The 25,470-nt window shown below is 34.8% G+C and overlaps 1 protein-coding gene and 1 long non-coding RNA gene across 10 annotated transcripts; both read left to right on the forward strand.

The window, feature by feature from the left end:
* The first annotated feature begins 3,142 nt into the window (after positions 1 to 3,142).
* Positions 3,143 to 15,176, forward strand: LOC115968856 (putative disease resistance protein RGA3). 7 transcript variants are annotated; one of them, XM_031088372.1, is made up of 10 exons: positions 3,143 to 4,323; positions 4,594 to 4,770; positions 6,817 to 6,864; positions 7,061 to 7,172; positions 8,230 to 8,477; positions 8,747 to 9,109; positions 9,975 to 10,348; positions 12,397 to 12,663; positions 13,304 to 13,498; positions 14,971 to 15,176. In XM_031088372.1, exons 1-4 carry the CDS (start codon positions 3,240 to 3,242, stop codon positions 7,150 to 7,152), a joined length of 1,401 nt encoding a protein of 466 aa, XP_030944232.1. In that variant the 5' UTR covers positions 3,143 to 3,239; the 3' UTR covers positions 7,153 to 7,172; positions 8,230 to 8,477; positions 8,747 to 9,109; positions 9,975 to 10,348; positions 12,397 to 12,663; positions 13,304 to 13,498; positions 14,971 to 15,176. The 7 variants fall into 7 exon arrangements, with proteins under 7 accessions (XP_030944232.1, XP_030944236.1, XP_030944231.1 ...); XM_031088376.1 differs by lacking the exon at positions 8,230 to 8,477 and having other exon boundaries at positions 8,700 to 9,109; XM_031088371.1 differs by lacking the exon at positions 8,230 to 8,477.
* Positions 15,177 to 19,543: 4,367 nt separating this feature from the next.
* Positions 19,544 to 25,137, forward strand: LOC115968857. 3 transcript variants are annotated; one of them, XR_004086808.1, is made up of 5 exons: positions 19,544 to 19,712; positions 19,809 to 20,037; positions 21,225 to 21,398; positions 22,217 to 22,409; positions 24,562 to 25,137. It is a non-coding gene; the product is annotated as an uncharacterized LOC115968857 (long non-coding RNA). The 3 variants fall into 3 exon arrangements; XR_004086809.1 differs by having other exon boundaries at positions 19,809 to 20,030; positions 21,225 to 21,408; XR_004086807.1 differs by having other exon boundaries at positions 19,809 to 20,030.
* Positions 25,138 to 25,470: the final 333 nt, after the last annotated feature.

Raw genomic sequence — 25,470 nt, forward strand, 5'->3', positions numbered from 1 at the left:
TTGGTTTTCCCATAGGCTTGAGTCCGAGGACCATGCAATGCCTTGGTTCTGTCCAAAACCTAGTTTTCCTCATCCAGGTAGTTGGTTTCCCCATAGGCTTGAGTCCGAGGACTATGCAATGTCTTGATTCTGTCCAAAACCTAGTTTTCCTCATCCAGGTAGTTGGTTTTCCCATAAGCTTGAGTCCGAGGACTATCCAATACCTTGGTTTTGTCCAAAACCTAGTTTTCCTCATCCAGGTAGTTGGTTTCCCCATAGGCTTGAGTCCGAGGACTATCCAATGCCTTGGTTCTGTCCAAAACCTAGTTTTCCTCATCCAAGTAGTTGGTTTTCCCATAGGCTTGAGTCCGATGACTATACAATACCTTGGTTCTGTCCAAAACCTAGTTTTCCTTTGGCGCTGGACCTTGGCTTTAGGGGAGTTAGCTCCTCGGCCTAGCCCCTAGAATTATCCGTGCGATTAACGCTACCAAGCGTAGCCCCTAGCCAAGAAGTATAGCCCCTAGCGAAATTTTACCCTAAAACTCTATAACCAGGTGTCAGAAATGACAAGGAAACTCTCTCGACCCATCGCCTATGCCAACACACAAGCCTTTCCCACAGACGGAGCCAATTGTAAGGACACGATTCGTAACGAACCGTAGCAGTGTTGGGTTCGCGCGTAAAAAGGCCCAAACAATATCATTTGTAGAGCGTGGGTTTGGAAGGCTAGGCCTTAGTCACCAGGTGGTGGGTTTTTCGTGGTGTTCATGCGTGGTTAAGTTTTCTTCACCCCTAGAATCTTTCTCCTGGAGGTGGGCTGGGAGACTCTGGTTTTTTGCCATTTTTCCCAGCCACTTGCTTGGTGCACCTACCTTTTTATTATATAGTCTGTCTTGGTTGATCCTGGCCCTCCACTTGTTAGTCAGGCAGGTGCTTATTTCTGTATCCATCCCATCAACCGTCCTCTCTTACTTTCTATTAGTTGCATGGATCGAAGTTTACACCGTCCAAACGTCTTTTCTTATTAATCAGCTCTAGGTATTGGCAGGTGCATTTACTGAAGAGGGGACGCATTTTCCTTGGTCCAATTTTACACCTTGCTTCCCTGTGGGCCCCATTCCACTCACATCCCCTTGAGGGGGCTGTTTGGGGATTGCCTCCACCAAGATGTTGGTCTTCCCATTGAAGCTCTGGAATGCCGAGGACAGGGTAGTTTCTCAGCCGTTCCCCTTGACACCCCGACCATCGATCATTCGTCCTCGGCAAGAGACCTCCTCGGCACGAGCCCTGGGCCCAGATAGAGTTTGGGCCGGATTGCAGACCTCTCAGACCCACAATATATATTAAATATATGGATAGGTCAGGTTGAGTTTGGCGTGTTTGGAATTTTATGACTCAAACCCAATCTAACCCGCTATCAAAAAGAATTTTGTAACCCAATCCAATCCAGCAATTCCTAAAAATCGACCCAACCCGACGGGTTGGGTTGAGCCAAGTCGATTTTGGCAGGTTAGTGGGTTGGCTGCACACCTAATAAAATGATCCAATGGATAGAAAGACAAAATTTAACTACAAAATTAGTTGTAATCTTAGGCTACAAACTTACTCAATATATTTTTATTAGATGTGCATTTTGACAAATCCACCATTAGATTACATTTTCTTCTTATATCTTCCATACTTGTAAAATTTCAAAAAAATTAAAGATTAATAACTATGTCTTTAATAAATTTTTTAAATTGCAAGTTTTGTAATTTAAAATTATGCACAAAATATAAGCGTATAGATCATATAGTAAATAGTATCCGATTGACACAAAATTTAACGTGTATTAAAAGCGTAAAGAATATGCAATTCAACGGTTAGATTTTCAAAATATTTTGTAGTATTTATTTTATTAAGTGAGTTTATAACTTTAAATTACAACTAATTTTGTAGCTAAATTTAACCCCAATTTTTCATATCTCTTGCCTCTCCGGTCTCCCTTCAACATCTCTGGAGCCAAACTAATCTACTACACATCACTCTTGTTAAACCCAAGACTACTGCTGCCTTCACCACCTCCACAAGGCCTCTTCGCCGCTGCCTCACCGCTATCAAAAGCCACAGCCGTCGCATCATTAACTTCGAGCCTCCCTTCAGATCTGTTATTTTTTCTCAATCATTTCGCGAAACTAATGCCGCAGATCTTTTCTTTGGCCTCCGATATGCAAAACCCAAGAGTCTGAACTCCATCTTCACCTACACGTGCCGCCACACGCGGTGGCTGTCGATCCATGCACCGTCACAGTTTCTCCATCGACTGGTGGTTCACGAAACCAACGCCACGGTTCTCTTCGTCGACCTCTGATATGTAAAACCCAAGAAGCCGACCTCCATCTTTGATCTCATGCGCCTCCACGCGCGGCCTGAAATTTGGCTGCCGATCCACGCGCCGTCGACTGTGGCTCCTACTCCAACGAGCCACTGCCTTCTTCTTGCTAATTTTCTATCCATTGGATCATTTTATTTACATGGGTCACTCATCTATTTTAAACTGAGGAAATTGGTAGTTTTGAAATTGGTAGTTTTAAAACTGGAGGTGATCCTCTCCCATGTTTATATTAGTAACTAAATATTCTAAATTTTTAAAAGAATTTCTTTACAAAAGTTTATAAATGGTTAATAAAAAAATAACTGATAAATTTAGAATAAAATTGTAAAATTTTTTAAACACCAAAACACTTGCAACAGCAAACCTCTCTGTAACTCATTGAAAAAAGAAAAAAAAAATACTTAATATTTTAAATTACACTTCAATTAAAAATTTAGTACAATGATTAATTTTAATCTTGAAATGGAGGATAATTCTTGAAACTTACCCTTAAACAAAGGACATATTAGTATATAACATTTTTAATATTAATTTAACAAAGTTTAGTCAATCTGTGATGCCAAAGAGGGAAATTTTTTTTTTTTTTTTTTTAGTTTGAGGTAATCTGTAATTTGGCTGAACCTAAAAAGGAGGGAAGTGTTATTATCCCAAAATAAAATACAGGAGAAATAACTTATATATGTACATGGGGCTGTTGTTAAAGTAGTAATTATTGAGCAGTGGAGCCGCTGTTCACATTTATCTGTCATTTTCTAAGTGGACTTTGTCTTTACATAACTAGCCAAGTCTTCCTTCACAGCCACTTTAATCTTCCTCCTCTCCTATCTCAAACTACTCTCTATCAGCTAAGCTTGCTACGTTTTCTTTCATCCAACAAGAACAAATGGCCGATGCAATCCTGTATGGCGTTGTACGGAAGATCATCGAAAGCTTGGGCTCCTCCACTCTCAAACAGATTGGATCCATCTGGGGTGTCAAAGATGATCTCGAAAAAATGAACAACACTGTTCTCGCTATTCAAGCTGTACTTGAAGATGCAGAGCAACAGGTCCAGAACCACCAAGACGAGCACTGGCTCATGAAGCTCAGAGAAGTAGTTTTTGATGCCGATGACTTGCTGAGCGACTTCTCCACTCATGTGTTTCGGCGTAAGGTGATGGGTGGTGATAAAATGGCAAAGAAGGTACGCGTTTTCTTTTCAAGTTCAAACCAAATAGTTTTTAGTCTTAAGATGGCTTGCAAAATAAAAGCCATGAGGGAGAGGCTTAATGATATAGCATATAATAGGAACAATTTCCAGTTGATACAGCGTCCTTTAGAGACACAGGCTGTGACTAGGGAGAGGGAAACAAAGCTTGCGATGGGGGAGAGGGAAACTCACTCATTTGTACGTAAAGAAGAAGTTATTGGGAGAGAGGAGGATAAGATGGCCATCATAGGTCTATTGCAAGACTCTGATGTGGAAAAGAATGTTTCCTTTATAGCCATAGTGGGAATCGGAGGGCTAGGGAAGTCCACACTTGCTCAATATATATACAATGATGAGATGGTCAATGCTCATTTTGAATTGAAAATGTGGGTCTGTGTCTCTGATGTCTTTGATGTGAAAACCATTGTTGAAAATATGATTACATCTGCAACTAAAAAAAAACCCGAAAGCCTGCTAATGGAACATTTGCAAGATGAACTTCGCATAATTCTCAATCAAAAAATTTATTTACTTGCGTTGGATGATGTGTGGAATGAGAACAAAGCAACATGGGGTAAATTGAAAGCACTTTTGTTGGATGGAAAAAAGGGAAGTAAGGTGGTGATTACTACACGGACCAAATTGGTTGCAGATGTTACTAGCCCATTCTCACAATATTATCTAAGAGGCCTGTCAGATGATCAATCTTGGGCTTTGTTGAAGCAAATGGCGTTTGAAGAAGGAAAAGAGACCATCAATAGCGATTTTGAAGTAATTGGTATGGACATAGTAAAAAAATGTTAGGGAGTGCCTCTCGCTATAAAGATAATAGGAAGTGTCTTATACTTTAAAAAATCAGTAGATGACTGGTTAAATATAAAGAATAATGAACTCACATATGTAACCGAGCTAAAAAATGGTATTTTGCCAGTTCTAAAATTGAGTTACAATCATCTCCCATCACATCTAAAGTGTTGTTTCGCATATTGTTCATTATTTTCCAAAGATTATTTGATTGATAAGTTGACATTGATACAATTATGGATAGCACAAGGGTTGATCCAATCACCAGATGAGAACTTACTACTAGTGGATGTTGCTGATGATTACTTCAAAGAGCTACTTTGGAGATCATTTTTCCAAGAAGTAGGAGAAGATGAGGGCATGACTAGGAGGTTTAAGATGCATGATTTAATCCATGATCTTGCACAATCAGTCTCAAAGAGTGAGTGTACCTTGGTTGATTCTAATGCAAACAATGTTAATGACAAAGTTCGTCATCTCTCATTTCCATTTTACAATGTTTCATTCTTTAAGGAGAATTTAAGCAAGTTGGTTAAAGCAAACAAGATACGAACATTTATATTGGCATGCAATAAAAGGTACTATGTGCAGGGAACAATTGAAGAATCAACTCTCAAAAAACTTATTTCTACTTTTAGATACTTGCGTGCATTAGACCTACATGGTTTAAATATGAAGATGTTGCCAAATACCATAGGTACTTTGATCCATCTAAAGTACCTTGACCTTTCCTCTAATGATATTGAGGTTCTCCCTAGTTCTATTACAAAATTGGTGAATTTGCAAACATTAAAGCTCTGTCAGTGTGAAAAGCTTAGGGAGTTACTGGTAGTTATTCAAAAAATTGTCAGCCTCAAGCACCTTGACCTTTCCTATAATAATATTGAGGTTCTCCCTAACTCTATTACTAAATTGATGAATTTGCAAACATTAAAGCTCAGTCAGTGTAAAAGGCTTAGGGAGTTACCTGTAGATATTCAAAAATTGGTCAGCCTCAAGCACCTTGACCTTTCCTCTAATGACATTGAGGTTCTCCCTAGTTCTATTACTAAATTGGTGACTTTGCAAACATTAAAGCTCTGTCAGTGTAAAAGGCTTAGGGAGTTACTGGTTGATATTGAAAAATTGGTCAGCCTCAGGCACCTTGACCTAAAAGATTGTGAGAATTTGACTCATATGTCATGTGGATTGGGGCAATTGACTTCTCTTCAAACATTAAACTTATTTGTTGTGAGTGAGGGTCTTGTAGGTTCTTCCAAGCATTGCGGTGGGCTTGCGGAATTAAACAAGCTAAATGACTTGACAGGAAAATTAGAGGTTAAAAATTTGGCACGAGTGAAAGATGCCACCCCAGAATTCAAGGCTGCAAATTTGAAGGAGAAGCAACATCTCAGTGAGTTGATATTAAAGTGGAATCCAGGGGTGATGATGGTGTAGATGCCAGTGATGATGAAAATTCCATGGATAGCCTCCAACCACATGAAAGTTTAAAATCTTTGGAAGTGTTTGGGTACATGGGTGTGAGAGTTTCAAGTTGGCTTTCATTCTTAACAAATCTCTTTGGATTAGAAATAGACAATTGTAACAAGTGTCAATATTTGCCACCGTTGTATCAACTCCCAACTCTCCGAAAACTAAGTGTTTGGCAAATGGATGGTCTAGAGTACATGACAGATGGGGATATGAATGATGAGATGTTTGCTTCACTGGCATCACCATCAACATTTTTCCCATCCCTTGAGAGACTGATCCTCAGTAATTGCCGAAATCTAAAGGGATGGTGGAGGAGTGTGGATAAGGGGAATGAGGCAACAACGACATCAACAATATCATCATCGTCATCATCAACTAATCGCTATCACCAACACATGCCGTACTTTCCACGCCTTTCTTTCTTTCGTTTCTGGGATTGCCCTAAGATGACTTGCATGCCGCTATTTCCAAATCTTGAAAAAGAGCTTTGGTTGAAGAATAGTAGTTGGAAGGCATTGGAAGAGACAATAGAGATGAATAATAGGGGAGGAAGGGCTTCTTCATTTCCGTCCTCTTCCTCTTCCTCTTCCTCTTCCTCCTCCTTCTCCCCTCCTCTCTCCAAATTACAGCTTTTGCGTTTGTTTGAGATTGAGGAGTTGGAGTCTCTGCCAGAGGAGTGGGTTAAAAACCTAACTTCTCTTAAGAGATTAGAGATTTGGAGGTGTCCCAATCTGACGTCACTTCCCGAAGGGATGAGTCACCTCACTCTTCTTTGAATTTTTTTTTTTTTAATTTTTTTATAAAACTTCTTTTATAATTTCTGTAATTCCAGATGCAAGATTTTCGAAGCACAAGCAAAACCAAAATTAAAAAACTCTATAATTTCTTTTCCACACACAAAATTAAAAACACAGAACTTTACGTTTTCTTTTTCTTTTTCTTCGCCTTGAAATAGCCTGGGTTTCTGAATGTGTGATTGATGTTGAAATTGCAGAAAGAACAAGAGGATTTCAAATGGGAAGAATGGAGGGAAGAAGAAAGCGTAAGTATTATATGAGCAAAACTCTACATATTTTTTTAAAAATTATTTTCTTTGAAATTGGGATTTGGTTAATTTGTTTTGATTTTAGCTGTTTTTATGTAAAAATATGAAATTTTATATAAATCTTTTCTGGGTTTCATTTAAAAATATACAATATTTTTACTTGCTGGGTTCCATTTTATGGGCATGTTTGCAGTTATTCTTGACGATTCAAAAGTTGGTACACAAGGTTCTTCTAGACAAAATATGGCTGATTCAACCATGGATGATGAAAAGACAAAAAAGTAGCACCGGTGCCTTTCTTTTTGGTAAGAATATGTTTATGATCCGTGTACTTCTATTAATAACCTCCTCCTGCCTTGTGTGATCAGTTGTAGCATTATTGGGGTTACAACTATGGCATTTGACTCCTTTAGTGTGCTAGAACCACTGTTGATACCCCACTTTCAACCTTCTCTTGGTAAACAAGAGTTGGCATAAGAAAAATATTGAGCTATAGTGTCTGTTGGCAAATCTAAAATTTTATAGTTTACAATAATAGCTTGGTTCATACGGGTATAAGAAAATATTTTGAATTATTGAACTAATGAATTAAGGAGAGGCATGCTATCTAAGGCAAGATTAATGTTATTGTGTCTTTTAGGTAGCATCCAAAGGTATCTCTCCTCTTTTAATGTTATAGATTCTAAACTTGCTTGTTTCTTCTTGCTTATCTGTTGCACCATAAATCCACAAACCATTTTCAATGATTTCGGGGTATCATGAACTTGATTGTACTGTTTCAAGAAAAGGTTGCGAATTGGTCATTTTGGGGCATCTTACTGCACTAATAATTGGGTTTAAGGACTTGCAGGTTGAGATTAGGCTTAAAGAACAGCGGATATGGTTATAAACTTTGCAGAACAAATGCAAAATGGATAGTAAAAAAGAAGAGAGAGAGAGAGAGATTGCATTAATAATTAGAAGTTATTTTCGGAATCTCTGTACTGCATTTTGTCATTTGATTGATTGATTTGTTATGAAGAGTATGATTCTTTTTTAAATATCATTTTTTGTCTGTTAAAACATATAAGAAACAAAAACAAAAAAAAAAAAAAAAAAAAAAAAAAAAACAAAAAGATAATGAAATGAATTAATGAATGGGGAAAAGAGCAATTGGATATGGGACTTTCCATTTTATTTTATTAATAATTAAAGCATCTTGGTTGGTTGCTAAGAAAATGTAAGAAAAGGATGTAAGTTATGTTTTGAATCTCATGGTTTTGTTGATAGGCTTAGTGCATCTTTGGTTCCTATGAGAAAATGTTTGGTCGTGTTTGTTGTGATTGTGACAAAGTTCTGTTTCATATTTGTTGGAATTTTCAGCAATCACCCTAAAGTTTCGTTTCATGTGGCCTTATTGGGGATCACGTGGCATTGGTGCTTTACAGCCCAGTCAACCGGTGCAAGTCTACCAATGCACTGTCAAGCCCCTCATGCCTGCCCGCAGCACATATAGATGTGGGGTTTTGCTCTGCTGCAATTGGATAAAGACTTTCATGCGACTCGTCCTAACACCTTAAGGTTTTGGGAGCATTAGTTAGCATCACGGCCCTAACAATATTGGCTTGAATGTGGGTGATAGTTGTATGAATATATGGCTAACGCTGAATATTTGTTTATCTATTAGTATATTTTATATATGTTTATAAGAGTGGAGCTCTTTCTCTGTCTATGTTTGTGTGTTTCTGTGTAATTTTTTATGAGTGCATTTTTTCTTTCTAATATGCTCTTTGCTCTTTTTGTAAATTCAAGAGCAGCATTTGTGAATCTTATATTTGTTACAAATTTTGTAGAGAGAGATTGTGTGAAGGTCTGAGAAGAGTGTGATTTCCATGTGCAGTGGTTCCAAGTGGAAAACCTTCTGAAACAGGTTTCATCATGGGTAGTGAATTTGAGAAACAAGACAGCAACATCATTTCAATTTTTCTTGAATTATTGAGGTGATGATTTAATTGGTTTTAAAAGTTCTATGGAAGAAGAATGTCATCATATCGATGAAGGAAGCTTGTGGTATGGGAGGAGAATTGGTTCAAAGATGATGGGATTTAAAGAGAAGATAGCCCTCATGACTGCTACAATGTTTGGAAGCAAGGGTGTGTTGAATTTTATACTGGAAACCAGTTGTGTTGATGTTAACCAGGCTTGTGGTTTGGATGGGCTTCTGCACTTCCTTTTGTTGCTGCTGTGGACATTGCTATTTCAAGTGAGGTTATTAAGCTCTTGCTTGAAGTTTTCTGCACTTCATTTTGTCTTGTTGCATATTCTTGATTATGTACAGTACACCTTGTCCATTTTATTTTTGCTATTTCTTTTCTTTATAGTAATTGTATTTAAATAATATTTTGTAATAGAACATGTATTTGTTGTGGATTTGATTTCTATAGTCATGCATTTTGGATATGCATGATAGTAATCCAATGGTTGGTAACATGGAATTATTATTTTAATAAAAAATAATCTCTTTCCCTCTTCCTCATAGGATAAGAGAAGCTGCAGCAAAAAGAGGTAGGGGTAGAGGTCATAAATTAGTTCCACCATTTGATGGTAACTTGGAGTTAGAGAGAGATTTATTTTTTACATTCATTAGTTTAATAACTGATGGATTGATAAAAGAATGCATGACATCATATGTATCATGGACATTAAGCATTGGTGATATGAACCCATGGCCAGCAAAATAGCAAAATTTAAGTAATCAAAATTGCAACCCAATTTCAGTTCAGCTATAAATTTTCCATGCAAAAACTTTAACTTCTTTCTAACAGTCCTAACTTTTTCTAACAATTTCTGATCCATCCTTCCTACACCATACATCCATCCTAAACTCTATTTTAAACTGTAACATGGTTGTTCTGACTTATGACTATAATTTTTGAATTTGAACATTGTAGCATCTAATATAAAAACCAGCAGTGTAACTCTTTGATTATCAAAAAGAAAAAGCAGTGTAACTCTTTAATGATTGTCAGATAGATAAATAATTAGATTTTTAGTAGTTGGAGGTCAGGATTGTCATAAATTAATCTTATCTTATCTTATTTTGGTCTTTGTAATCTATCCAAAACTAGCCACCATTGCTAAGGACATGGTCCTATGTGTACCAAAGTGGTATCAGAGCATGAGGATGGACAGGAGTGTAGTTTAACAAAATGTCAGTTCTCTCATGACTAAGTCAGCAACAAATGCTTGAGAGAATCCCAGAGATTTAAGCCAAGATTGAGGCACTCTCTTCCACCCGAAAGGATGGAGAAGCATACTTTGCCGCTTCTTGGAAGCACTCAGGGGGAAGAGGACAGCAAGAGGGAAATCACTGTGATCGTCGCATGTACTGTAGAAGAAGATAGAGAAGTTATTATGGATTTAGAGCAAATGGATGAGCAAGAAACACCAGGTATCTTACTGCATGCCATTAGTGCTGACCAATGCACCCAAGGTGAAGAAGGTATCAGGTTGAATTAATTAATAAGTCTTGTTTGGAATGTGGCACTTACATAACAAGGATTTTTTTCGTCTTTGATGTAGTCTTTACCTCTTAAGGATAGTTAGCATATCATTAAATCATAATGCCTCTTTGGACAATTAGATGTTTTATATCTGTTGAAAAAATAAATTAAAAATAATATATATTTGGAGCTTTTTATGCACAAGTACAGGAATTCTTTTTTTTTGGCTCGAGGAATTCATTTTTCTGATTGAAGAGTTTTATAATTGAATGCCTCATAAAAGCAAAGAAAATAACAATAGCTTGCAGTTGCGGGAAAACAGATGGTACTAAAGAAATGTGTTACCAGTTTAGTTATATCGTAAAAAAGTCCCTTGTTTTCTATGAATTTCTTGTTTTTGTCCATCAGTGTCATGAAATCTGGAGTGCCCCCTGCAGAAAATATTATTGCCTTGTGAAAATAATTTTGCATGTTAAAAATGAACACCAAAACTTTCTTTCTCCAATGTTCTCTAGAAGAAGTTATTCAGAACCCAAGAAAAAAAAAAATCCAACTTTGGTTTAATATGTAGGTGGTGATATTTCCCTTTTCCTCTAGAATTTTGAAATTGGTTTCTGTTGATTTACTCTAGCATTGGAGAAAGCTTCAGCTTTTTCCTTGCCACAGTGGAATGTGCCATTGATCAGACTACTTACATAACTGAGTTTGAGAGTTTTATATTAAAGGAGTGGAAGGATAAGATCAATCCATTGGGAAGGAAAATGAAGGAAAGAATTTGTAGTGTTGATTCTGTTGTGTTGTTCTGTCCTTGGTTTTTATGCCAATCCATTGGGAAGGAAAAGAAAGAAAAGAATTGGTTTTCATTTTTACGAGTTCGTAATATTTTCTTGCCATGTCAACCTCTTCAACAACTATGAATACCACAAAAAGTTATGGAGGTCAACCCAAATACTGAGAGAAATCATGTGTTTTGAATATAGGAAGAGGGAAATTGATGGTTGATGAGGAACAACCAATCAAGGTGTTTGTCATTGAGTGATCTTGGAATTGTTTTACTTCTTGTGTTCCATTTTAAGTTTATATTAGATTTGTATGTGGTATGTTTGCAGCTATTTTTGACATCTGACAAGTTGGTACGTAAGATTATTTTGGACAACGGGGCTGTTTTATACATGGATGATGGTGAAGAGAAAAAAAATAGCACTACTGTGGTTTTTCTTCTCTAAAATAGGTTCATGATCTTTTTCGGGTTTTTTTTTTACCCTCCTCTCCTTGGCTAAGCATATATTCATAATTCGAGTACTTCTGTGTTTCCCAAAATTATTATGATTTACTATATATTTGATGAAGGCATGAAGTTTTGATTATTGTAATAAAGCTTTACTTATTAATTCATAGAAGGGCGGAGAATTAGCTCACATACAAACCTGTTCCTTTCCTGTGTTATTCTTTCTTATTTTTCACTTGAGTTCAATGGCATATTTTGCACTAGTTTATCTTGATTAGCTCTAGCATCATTAGGATTACACTATGGCATTTGACACCTTCATTGTGCTAGAACCACTGGTTAGTGTTCTAAACTTTCTTATTTCTTCTTGCTTAGGTGTTGCACTATAAATCCAGACCTTTTCCTATGATTTTGGGGTATCATTAACTTGATTGTACTGTTTGAAGAAGCGAGTTGGTCATTAAGGACATCAGGAATCTTACTGCAATAATGATTAGGTTTAAGGATTTAGAGGTTGAGATTAGGCTTAAGGAATAGCTAAATGTGCTTAGAAACATTGTAGAACAAATACAAAAAGGATAATAAGGAAGAAGAGGAAGAGAGAGAGAGAGAGAATATTGCCTTGGAATTACAAGAAGGCCTTTTTGGAGTTTCAACTACAAAATAATTACAAGAATCTTATTGTCAGTTGGGTGCAACCACTAAAAGCTCTTAATTATCCATATCTTGCTTACATAAATGGTGATAACATCTGCATAGTGTTTATTTTTCTGCTGATGTTTTGGATGATTTATTTACAATTTCATATTTGATATGCAGAAATAGTGCCAGCAGGAAACATGGGACGATTAGCAAAAATTGCCAGAGTTTGGAGGGAATGGACCTGTCCATCAGAGTTGGTTCTTATTCAAAACTTAAGGGCTCTGTAATTGTGCAACAAGCCTGCTATTGAAGCATGGGGAAATCAAGGTTTTATAGCTTACAATCGTAGCTTGGTTCAAAGAGTTGAAATTATTTAAGTGATGAACAAAGGAGCATATAGAGGAGAAAATCAAGGTCATAATGTCTTTTAGGTTCCATCCAAAGGTGACTCTTTTTTGTCATCCTTAAGAGTTCTAAAATTTAAGATTTCTTCTTGGTTTTGTGTTGCGTTAAAGATTTATAGTCCTTTCTTAATGAATTTGGATCTCATAGTAGGGATTATGGTTTTAGAAGAAAAGTATATGAGTTGGTCTTAAACGGCATCTGGCATTGTACTACCGTAATAATCAGAAGTGTTAAGGGTTTTAAATTTGAGATTAGGCTTGAGGAGTAGCTGGTTCTGGCTAAAGTTCTGCTGAGCAAAGACATATATGTGTGTGTGTGTGTGAGGAAGAAGAAGAATCACAATAAGTGAGGCTATTTGAAATCTCATTTGTGGTAGTTGAAATGTCTAGACTCCTGAATAATGGTCCTTCACTTTTGTCTCTGCATTTGTTCAAATATGTTCTTTTGCTGTGGCCTGTTATATCTCTTTAGATATTATGCTGCAAGGATTTGTTAAATATGCTTTGGGCTGTTATGTCTATTTAGACTCGTGTTTCTGAATTTGTTCATTATCATATGCTCTTATTTCGTTGCCAGTTTTCATTCTCATGCTCGAATGTCCTCCAGTTTGAGATCAACCTGAGCTTTGGTCTTCAGTTTAAAATATTAACTCTAATACAGGTATCTCTTATTATTGTAGGTAATTTTAGCTCTACATAAGAAATTACAGTGAAATTTGCTAGAGCTGCTGCCATGGATTTTGTGTCCAAGAAATTGAAGAAGAAATATAACATCACCAGCATGAAGCTGCTTAAACATGGGCTGATTCTATAAATGGCTGGGAGTTACTTCCTATGCATTCAAGTGCAAGATATGCACATTATATTACAAACATGTAAGCATGAATTTCAATTTTTTCTACTCAATTGATGATCTTGCAATGCATTCAATTATTTCTTTTTGGTTGCCTTTATAATTAGCACAAATGAGAGGTGTGTATTAGACCTTTCAATCTTGTTCTCCAATGGGGAGAAAGTACTACTTCAATTTAGCTTCAGAATTCACTTGCATGATATAGAAAGAGGCACATGTATAAGAGGAAAATTTTCTTGTTTCCATTTGAATTCATAGTTAGGTAGTGACTTTGTCTCAATTCATAAATAGGGCCTATTCACATAATACAATTTTTTTTTTCTTAATTATCATTCCTAAAATTGTCACCCTTCCAAACAAAGGATGACAAGGAGAAGCCATAAAATTGTGAGTTCTCCTTCTGCCAGTCATTTCCTCTTTAATGTTAATGATCATACTTTTTTCCTTCACTCTCACTCTTTCACTTTGTCTCCCACAACCTAGGAAACCCGACCACCCATTTCAAAAATCAAGAAATTGACTGGGTCTTATTCAATGGCCGTGTCTTCATGTGGTTTATCAATTCATTTCATGTGGGTCACTTGAAAGAAAGGAAGTTGCATTGTTGTGTTACGTAGTAAGTGAAGAGGACTGCGCTTTCGGTATTTGATTTTGTGTTGGGTGTAGGTCTGCTGCAAGGTTAATGGGAGTGACAAGTGCATCGCATCATTTGGGTTTGATTCACTCTGCTTTAGCATTTGTCAAATCAGTTTCAATATGTTAGGTTTTTCCTTTTTCTTTTTTTTATTATAAAAAGTTCCATCTTTTTATAATGCTATGAAATAGTATGTGGTCTTTTGGTTGGTTAGATTTTTTGGGTTGTACTTTTCGTTATCTGGTTTATGAACATCATGCTGCCATGGTGTTTACGTTATGAGGATTGTTCTATATTTTGTTGGCTCTAAGTAATTGCATAAATACATTGTTGGTTTCCTATTGTTTCTGATGGTATGGGAGTTATTGATGTTATTTTCCAAATCTCTCTAGTGTATTTTGTGTCATTTGATTGATTGACTTGTGAATAAGAGTAAGATTTGTACTTTTATCTTTTGTCTTCTAAAACATATCACAAAGGAAGAAAGAGAGAATGTATGAGGAAAACGGTAATTGACTTTGGAGTTTTCAGTTTTATTTTGTTAAATTAAAGCATTTTACTTGGTTGCTAAGAAAATGTGAGAAGGATGTCATTTAATTTTTCAGTCTCTTGGTTTTGGTGGTGGGCTTAGTTTATTTTTGGTTACTATGAGAAAATGTTTGGTTGTGTTTGTTTGGATTGTGACAAATTTCTGTTTCGTATTATAGAACTAGTGAACGTCTAGTACAATCTGTTAGTATATTTTATATCTGTTCATAGTGGAACTCTCTCTCTCTCACTGCCAAATTTGCCATTTTCTCTGTTTTTGTAAATTCCTTAATAACATTTATGAATATTTATATTTGTTACAAATTTTGTAGAGAGAAACAGTGGAGGACTGAGATGAGAATGATTTCAACGTGTTCTGTTTCCAAGAGCCTTGAAGACAGGACATCCCTAATGACACACCATGTATTGAATTTACTTCTGAACTTCATTTTGTCATGTTGCATATTGTTCACTATGTACACCTTGTTCATTTTATTGTTGCTGCTCGTTTGCTTTATAGTAATTGTATTTTAAGTAATGTTACGTGTTTTATTCGGAATGTATGTTGTTTTCTATTATCAAGCATTCTGTGTATGAATCGTAACATGTGTAAAAATAGGGAACCACTATTTTATTTAGTTCTCTATTTCATTTCTGTTATGATTTTGTACTAAAAAAATGAAGGAAAATATTGTAGTTTCCATTAATTTCCATCAAGACGGAACCATGCTTTAAAGCATAAATTGTTTTTTTTTTTTTAATTATTATTTTTTTTATCATTCAATGGTAGAAAAAAGATAGTAAAATTTAAAAAAAAAAAATTAATACATTAAAATTAAAATTAGGATAATTCAATATAACAAAATATAAATAAAGGGAAAATACACAAGATAATTGTTTTTTTAAAACATTTATATTCATCATGCATCAAAATAGAACTCGACTCTTTAATCGTAAAAATCATTTATTATGCATTTAATTTTGTGACAATTTTCTTTTCACGTGATATCTTATGTATCACGCACATGAAGAATTGATGAATGAACCCATGTCCGGCAAAATAGCAAAATTTAAGGACTCAAAATAGCAACCCCATTTCAGTTCGGCCATAAATTTGTGAGGCAAAAACTTTTTAACTTATTTCAAACAGTCCTAACTTTTGCTAATAATTTCTTATCCATCCTTCCTACACCATGCATCCATCCTAAACTCTCTTATCTTAAACTGTAATGTGGTTGTTATGACCTAAAGCATATTTTTTTGAATTTGAACTTTGTAGTATCTAATATAAAAACTAGTGGTGTAACTCTTTAATAATTGTCAAACAGATAAACAATTAGTTTTTGAGTAGTTGGAGGTTAGAATTTCCTCAAATTAATCATACCTTAGCTTATTTTGATCTTTATAATCTATCCAAAGCTAGCCACCATTGGCAAGGACACGGTCCTATTTATACCAAAGTGGTATAAGAGAATAAGGATGGACAAAAAATAGCGTAGTTTAGTAAAATGTCAGTTCTGTCATGACTAGTAAAAAACAAATGTTTTTGAATCATTTCTAAGTGAGAAGTGTTACATCCATAATATTTTTACAACAAATCACATGTAGAACCCACATGTCAATAAGATAAGGGTATCATGAGACTTGCTAATATCACCTCAAATGCTTAAGAGAATCACCTACAGGCTCAGCTGAAAGAGTGTAAAAAAAAAAAAAAAAAAAAAAAAAAAAAGGCCTTTGGAGGGTACTGGGTTTTTGTGGGGTGTGTGGGTTTTAAGCTTTGGGCTTTTTTAATGTCCCCCACCTATTGATATTTCATTACAAAGGCTCCATACCTTCCGGGCCGAAGTAAAGAAAAGCCCCACTAAAGGGAAATTTGAAAATAGTTTTTTTTTTTTTTAACATTAATTTTATATACCCACACTGTTTTAAAATTATTTAGGAATTTAATTTTGACACTTAAAATCATGTTCTCAAAATATGATTTTATTAAAAAAAAAATAGATACCAGACAATGCTAATTTAAATAATTATTATCAAAATAATATTATATTTATTGCTTTTGCCCTTCATTGTCTCAAGGTTTTCCATTAACTCTATACGGGATTGAACAAGGACTTTATCTTTAGCGTCAAAAAATAAATAAATGATTCAAGAATAGGAAAAATATAGTAAAATTTAAAACTAAATAAATGCATGAAAATTCAAATTAGGATATATATTCAATACTAATAAAATATAAATAAAGAAAAAAACTAACTAACTATTTCTTAATACATCTCTAAATAAACATCTATCAAAATTGAACTAGGCATTTTTTTTTTAATTTCAGAAATTATTTATGATTAATTTTACGTTACCAGTCATAACAATTTTCAATTTATAAGTACACAATTATAAAGTTCATTAGAAAATCATCTTTTCATTTTGGTTCAAAGCCCAATTTTGATAAGGGTCATGCTTACTAAAAAAGTCAATTATAATATTTGACTTTTCCAACTATGAGTATTATTAATACTCAAAGTTAAAAAAGTCAAATATTATAATTGACTTTTTCATAATCTATAAATCAAATATATGGAAAAGTCAACTATTTTATATATATATATATATCTTTTAACTAAAAAATACTAATTATTGTTGTCAAACAAATTAGTATAGTTCGTAATCTTGATGGCAACCAACAAATTTTGATCATTTATTGGCATGTGCTTGTAGTAGCATTGCCATTTATTACAAAATACAAAATTGTCTCTCCAAAGCATATATTTTAGTAAATTTTAATTTATTGAGTCTTAAATCAAAACTAATCCTCTTCTCAAAATAATAATAATAATAATAATAATAATAATAATCCTACTTCAATTTAATTTAACTTTGCTTACTATAAATTTTTTGGGCAAAGTTCCATGTCCTTTTCAAACGTTGTTGTTGGTAAACATGTTTCGTTTTGCCAAATATTATCCCGCAAACAGTTTCGTTTTTAAGTTGCCGTATATTTATAGGTTGTTGAGACTTGAGACTCTTGAGAGTTGAGAGAGTGAAAAGAAGACAGATAAAAAAGAATGGTATGAAAATTGATACCATTGATCTTGACATTGAAGCAATTGGAATGGACATTGCAGAAAAATGTGAAGGAGTGCCTCTAGCTATAAAGACAATAGGGAGAGTCTTATATTTCAAAACAACAAAAGTTGAATGGTTAGATATCAAGAATAATGAACTTACAAATGTAACTCAACCAAAGAATGGTCTTTTACCAGTTTTAAAATTGAGTTACGATCATCTTCCATCATATTTAAAGTGTTATTTTGTATATTGTTCACTTTTTCCTAAAAACTATTTGATTGATAAGTTGACATTGATACAACTATGGATAGCACAAGATTTTATTCAATCACCAGAAAATAACAAACAATTAGAGGATATTGCCAATAAATACTTCATGGATTTACATTGGAGGTCCGTCTTTCAAGAAGTAGAAAAAGATGAAGGCATGAATACAAAGTTTAAGATGCATGATTTAATCCATGATCTAGCACGATCAGTCTCAAGGAGTGAGTGTGCTTTGGTTAATTCTAATGCAAACAATGTCATTGAAAAAGTTCGTCATCTCTCATTTTCATTTGCCAATGTTTCATTTTTTAGGGAGAATTTAAGCACATTGGTTAAAGCAAATAAGATACGAACATTTATTTTGGCATACGATCCTTGAGTCGGTGTTGGGGAAACAATGGAAGAATCAACACTCAAAACACTTGTTTTTAGTTTAGATACTTGTGTGCCTTGGACTTACATGGTTTAAAAATTAATATATTGTCAAATATCATTGGTATTTTGATGCATCTCAAATACCTTGACCTTTCCTCTAATGATATTGAGATTCTCCCTAGTTTTATTACTAACTTGGTGAATTTGCAAACATTAAAACTTTCTACGTGTGTAAACCTTAAGAAGTTACCAATAGACATTAAAAAATTGGTCAGTCTAAGTACCTTGACATAAATAGTTGTAAGAGTTTGACTCATATGCCAACCGGATTAAATTAAATATAGGCAATTGTAAGAAGTGCTAATATTTGCCACCGCTATATCAACTCCCATCTCTCCGACAGCCACATATTCGAGAAATGTATGGGCTGGAGTACATGACAGACGGTGATATCAATAATGAGATATCTGCTTCACTTGCATCACCATCAACATTTTTCCCATCTCTTGAGAGATTCTATCTCGAGAATTGCCCAAATCTAAAAGGATGGTGGCGGAGGGATATTGTGGATAAGGGCAAGGAGGCAACAGCGACATCAACAATACCCTTGCCTTCCTTTCCGCGTCTTTCATTTTTTAGTTTCTGGGATTGCCCTAAGATGACGAATTGGATGCCGCTATTTCCAAATCTTGAAGGGCTCTATATGATTAATACCAGCTGGAAGCCATTGGAACAGACGATTGAGATGAAGACGATGAATACGGCTTCTACATTTCCGTCCTCTTCCTCCTCCCCTCTCTCCAAATTAAAGGATTTGCATTTGAGGGAGGTGCAGGACTTGGAGTCTCTGCCAGAGGAGTGGTTGAAAAGCCTAACTTCTCTTAAGAGATGTTAGAGATATATTAGCTCATTAGCATAGGTCCAAGCCTAATTCTACTTGTACTAGAAGTCTATTAGTCTAGGATTTAGTCTATTATATATACACATGTTATGATTCATTGTAATACAGAATTTGTACTACACTTTAATATATTATTGATGTAGCTCTTTTAGGGTTTCCTCTGTGGATGTAGGCCGTTAGGCTGAACCACGTAACTCTCGTGTGTTATTGTGTTTCATACTTTATGCTTTCGCTTCCGCATCCATACTAGCATATTCAACTAGCATATTCAACATGGTGTATCAATGCTAATATTTAACAAGAGATTAGAGATTTGGGGGTGTCCCAATCTGACGTCGGTTCCCGAAGGGATGAGTCAACTCACCTCTTTACAGACCCTGAATATTTGTGGTTGTCCCCAATTAGAGCAAAGATGTGAGAAGGAAAATGGAGAGGATTGGGCCAATATTTCTCACTTCCCTGGTATGTTCTTCACTCTTTTTGGATTGGGCTAGTTTCTTTTTCTTCGCCTAGAAATAGCCTGGGTTTCTGAATGTGTGATTGATGCTGAAATTGCAGAAAGAACAAGAGGATTTCAAATGGGAGAATCACAGAGATTTAAGCCAAGCTTGAGCAATTTTCTTGCACACGAAAGGACGGAGACGCACACCTTGCTGCTTTAGGGAAGCGCTCAGAGGGAAGAAGACAGCAAGAGGGAAATCACTGTGATCGTGGCATGTACTGTAGGAGAAGATGGAGACGTCATTATGGATTTAGAGCAAATGGATGAGCTAGAAGAAGGTATCAGGTTGAATTAATTAATAAGTCTTGTTTGGAATGTGGCAATTACATAACATGGATTTTGTCTCATGTTTTCATGTAGTCTTGACCTCTTAAAGGATAGTTACAATATCATAAAATCATAATGCCTCCTTGGACAGTGCTTGACCTCTTAGCTTTTTGTCATTGAGTGATCTTGGAATTGTTTTACTTCTTGTGTTCCATTTGAAGTTAATATTAGATTTGTATGTGGATGTTTGCCGCTATTGTTGACGTCTGGCAAGTTGGTACGTAAGATTCTTCTAGACAATGGGGCCATTTCATACATGGATGATGATGAAGGAAAAAAAAAAAACACATTGGCGTGGTTTTTCTTCTCTAAAATAGGTTCACGATTTTCTTGGTTTTTTTTTTTTTCTCCTTTCTTTGGCTAGCATATGTTCATGATTTGAGTACTTCAGTATTTCCCAAAATTATTCTGGTTTACAGTATATCTGATAAAGAAGTGAAGTTTATTATTATTGTAATAAAGCTTTACTTATTAATTCGTAGAAGGGTGGAGAATTAGCTCACATACAAACCTTCTTCTTTCCTGTGTTATTCTTTCTTATTTTCCACTTGAGTTCAATGGCATAATTTTGCACTAGTTGGCACGGTAGTATCTTGATTAGCTTTAGCATCATTAGGATTACACTATGACATTTGACACCTTCAGTGTGCTGCCTAGAACCACTGTTTAGTGCTCTAAACTTACTTATTTCTTCTTGCTTAGGTGTTGCACTATAAAACCACAGACCTTTTCCTATGATTTTGGGGTATCATTAACTGGATTACACTGTTTGAAGAAGAGATTGCTTGGTCATTAATGGCATCAGGAATCGTACTGCACTAATGATTGGGTTTAAGGATTTAAAGGTTGAGATTAGGCTTAAGGAATAACCAAATGTGTTTAGAAACTCTGTAGAACAAATGCAAAAATTATAATAAGTAAGAAAAGGAAGAGAGAGAGAGAGAGAGAAGATTGCCTCAGAATTACAAGATGGCCTTTTTGGTGTTTCAACTACAAAATAATTACAATAATCTTATTGTCAGTTGGGTGCAATTAGCATAAATTCTTAATTATCCATAACTTAAATGTTGATAACATCTGCATAGTCTATATTTTTCTGCTGATGTTTTGGACAATTTATTTACAATTTCATATTCACTATGCAGAAATAGTTTGAAGCACAAAGCAAACTTTGAAAGGGTGCCAGCAGGAAACAGGGGGCAATTGGTAAAAATTGCTCACCTAGAGTTTGGAGGGAATGAACCTGTCCATCAGAGTTGGTGCTTATTCAAAAGTTTAGGGCTCTGTAATTGTGCAACAAGCCAGCTATTGAAGCATGGGTAAATTAAGGTTTTATAGCTTACAATCATGGCTTGGTTCAAAGAGTTAGAATTATAAAAGTAATGAACAATGGAATATATACAAGGCAAAATCAAGGTTATAGTGTCTTTTAGGCTCCATCCAAAGGTGGCTCCTTTTCTTTCATCCTTAAAGTTCTAAAATTTTAGATTTCTTCTTGGTTTTGTGTTGCGTTATAGATATATAGGCCTTTCCCAATGAATTTGGATCTCATCATAGTGATTATAGTTTTAGAAGAAAATTATGTGAGTTGTTCTTAAATGGCATTTGGCATTGTACTACCGTAATAATCAAAAGTGTTGGGGATTTTAAATTTGAGATTAGGCTTGAGGAGTAGCTGATTCTGGCTAAAGTTCTGCTGAGCAAAGATATATATATATATATATATATATATACATATACTTATATGTGTGTGTGTGTGTGTGTGTGTGTGTGTGTGTGTTTGAGAGAGAGAGAGAGGAAGAAGAAGAAAAAGAAGAAGAATCACAATAAGTGAGGCTATTTGAAATCTCATTTGTGGTTGTTGTAGTTCATTTAGATTCCCGAATAATGGTCCTTCACTTGTGCTGTGGCCTGTTATGTCTCTCCGGACATTATGTTGTAAAGATTTGTTAAATATGTTCCAATGCTTCAGTGTCTCTTTAGACTCATGTCTCTGAATTTGTTCATTATTATATGTTCTTATTTCGCGGCCAGTTTTCCATCTCATGCTCTAATGTTGTCCAGTTTGAGATCAACTTGAGCTTTGGTCTTCTGTTAAAAATCTTTACTCTAATACAGGTATCTCTTATTATTGTAGGTAATTTTAGCTGTACATAAGAAATTACTGTGAAATCTGCCGGAGCTGCTGCCATGGATTGTGTACAAGAAGTTGAAGAAGAAATATAACATCACCAGCATGAAGCTGCTTAAACTTGGGCTGATTCTATAAATGGCTGGGAGCTACTCCCTATGCATTCAAGTGCAAGATATGCACATTATATTACAAACATGTAAGCATGAATTACAATTTTTTCTACCCAATTGATGATCTTGCAATGCATTCAATTCTTTCTTCTTGGTTGGCTTTATAATTAACACATTAGAGATCTTTCCATCTTGTTCTCCAGTGGGGAGAAAGTACTACAATTTAGCTACAGAATGCTCTTGCATGATATTGATACAGATACATGCATAGAGTAAAATTTTCATGTTTCTATTTGAATTCGTATTTAGGTAGTGACTTTGTCTCAATTAATAAGTAGGACTTATTCATTTAAAAAAAAAATAAAAATCGTCCGATCTCACCTAAGTAAATTACTCTTAGAATAACATTGTTAATGGTAAGATGAAGGAACTAAACCGACACACAAAAATAATGTTTAAGGGGTCAAGTGTTCAAATTGAAATTGCAGGGACTAATTTGACTCAAATTATAATCTCCAAGGAGTCAATTATTCAAATTGAAAATGCAAGTACTAAATTAATGCTCATATAAGAATCAAGAATGAGATATATAAAAATCCCTTTATTCTTCCATGTAATACTTTTACAACAAGCACTGGAACCAGGCTGAGGATGTGGTCTCTTTGCTATTTTTTAAAATCGAAATTATTATTCCCAAAATTGTCATACCTTCCAAATAGTGTGGCATTATATGGTAGTTATGAAATCATAAGTTCAATTATTGATTTCTAAACTTAAAACCAGGCTTGATCTCTTTTTTTTTTTTTAAATAACTTTTTAACTTTTGTCTTAAAAGAAAAAACAAATATATATATATATATATATATTTGTTGGCGTCTAAAGCTGGGAATTTGAATCCTTTATTAATACAAAATAAAGTCATCTGGCAGAATGACTTCTCAATTTGCCCAAAAATAGGTTGAAAAGGAGTAGTCAAAAAATTGTGACTTCTCCTTCAACAAGTCATTTCTTCTTTAATGGTGATGATCATACGTTTTTCCTTCTCTCTCACTTTTCCGCACAGTCTCCCACAACCTAGAACACCACCCATTTTCAAAGATCACAACGTTGATTGGGTTTGACTCAATGGCCATGGCTTGAACACATGTCCCTTTCTTTTTGCTGCCATATACCCCTGTATGCAGCAAAACCTTTCCCTTTTTTGAAAGAACGCATTGTTGTGTTATGTAGTGAGTGAAAAAGACCATGCTTTCAGCATTTGATTTTGTGTTGGGTGTAGGTCTGCTGCAAGATTAATGGGGGTGACAATCACATGCTTTACATTATTTTGGCTTAATTCATTCGGCTTTAATATTGTCAAATATGTTTCAGGTGTTTGCTAATTTGCTTTCTGGTTTAAAATTTTTATGCTTTTTTCTTTCTTGAAAATTCCATTTTTTTTATCATGCTACATTATAGTATGTGTACTAGTTGGTTAGATTATTGGGTTGTGCTTTTCATTGTCTGGGTTATGGCATCTTACTGCCATGATTTTTACATTACATATGGATTGTGCTTTGTTGTGTTTGCTTTAAGTAAATTTCTAAAGACAGTGTTGCTTTCCTATTGTTTCTGATGGTATGGGAGTTTTAAACCTATTTTCTGAATCTCTCTAGTGCACTTGGTTTCATTTGATTGATTGATTTGTTAATAAGAGTACGATTATTTTTTAAAATATCAATTTTTGGTTTGTTGAAACATATAAGAAACAGAAAAAGAGAATGAATGAATTAATGAATGGGGAAAAGATCAATTGGATATGGGGATTTCCATTTTAGTTTATGGATACTTGCATTTTGGTTGGTTTCTAAGAAAATGTAAGAAATAGATGTAATTTAAGTTTTGAGGTTCTTGATTTTGTTTATGGGCTTAGTGTATCTTTGTTTCTTATGAGAAAATGTTTGATTGTGTTTGTTGCGATTGTGACAGTTATTGGCTTGAATTTGGGAAATAGTTTTACGAGTATTTTGGATAAATGAGTAAAATTTTGGGTATTTGTTAATCTTTTGGTATATTTTTATATATGTATATCAAAGTGGAGCTGTGCGTGTATTTTTCTATGAGTGCATTTTTTCTTTGTAATTTGCTCTTGCTCTTTTTGTAAATTCAAAAACAGCATTTGTGAATATTATACTTTTTACAATTTGTATAGAAAGAGACTGTGTGAAGGTTTGAGAAGAGTTTGATTTCTATGTGCAGTGGTTCCACGCAGAAACCTTCTAATACAAGTTTCATCGTGGGAGGTGAATATAAGAAACAAGACGGTCTGCAACATCATTTCAAAGTTTCTTGAATTATTGGGCTTTGATGATTTAATTGGTTTCAAAAGTGATGGGGAAAAAGAATGTCATGATATTGATGAGCCAAGCTTGTGGTATGGGAGGAGGATTGGGTTCAAAGATGATTGGATTTGCAGAGAAGACAGCCCTCATGAGTCATGACTGTAATCATGTTTGGAAGCAAGGGTGTGTTGAGTTATATACTAGAAACCAGTTGCATTGATGTTAACAAGGCTTGTGGTTTGGATGGGCTTTTGCACTACATTTTGTTGCTGATGTGGACATTGCCATTTCAACTGAGCTTACTAAGCTCTTGCTTGATCCTTCTGCACTTCAATGTCTTGTTGCATACTGTTGACTATGTACAGTACACCTTGTTCGTTTTATTCTTGCTGTTTCTTTGCTCTGTAGTAATTGTATTTAAATAAATATAGTGTAATAGAACATATATATATTTGGTGTGGATGTTGATTTCTATAATCATGCATTTTGGATATGGATAGTAACATTAGTGTGATGGTAACTTAATTTTTTTTAATGAATTACTTTATTTTTAACAACTGCATGTTAGTCCGGCCATGGATTTACCAGGCAAAAGCCGCAAAAGCTCGTACTTCAAACATTGCTGAACTTTTGGTAAGGACATGATCCTATATGTACCAAAGTGGTATCAACGCCCGAGGATTGACCAAAGAGTGGAGCAGTTTAGCAAAATTTCAATTCTCTCATGATTAGTCAGCAACAAATGCTTCAGAGAATCAGAGAGATTTATAAATTTATTTATGCCAGGCTTAAATAAACACCAAGTACGTATCTCACTGCATACCAT

The sequence above is a fragment of the Quercus lobata genome, chromosome 11, assembly GCF_001633185.2.
Source record: "Quercus lobata isolate SW786 chromosome 11, ValleyOak3.0 Primary Assembly, whole genome shotgun sequence".
Classification (NCBI taxonomy): domain Eukaryota; kingdom Viridiplantae; phylum Streptophyta; class Magnoliopsida; order Fagales; family Fagaceae; genus Quercus; species Quercus lobata.

What these genes read in the sequence shown, in the direction of transcription:
- LOC115968856 (XM_031088372.1), top strand. Translation starts at nt 3,240, where the DNA reads ATGGCCGATGCAATCCTGTATGGCGTTGTACGGAAGATCATCGAAAGC. An exon ending in TAGCGATTTTGAAGTAATTG is followed by an intron (nt 4,324 to 4,593) that starts GTATGGACATAG and finishes AATTATGGATAG; the next exon opens with CACAAGGGTTGATCCAATCA. An exon ending in AATGGAGGGAAGAAGAAAGC is followed by an intron (nt 6,865 to 7,060) that starts GTAAGTATTATA and finishes GCATGTTTGCAG; the next exon opens with TTATTCTTGACGATTCAAAA.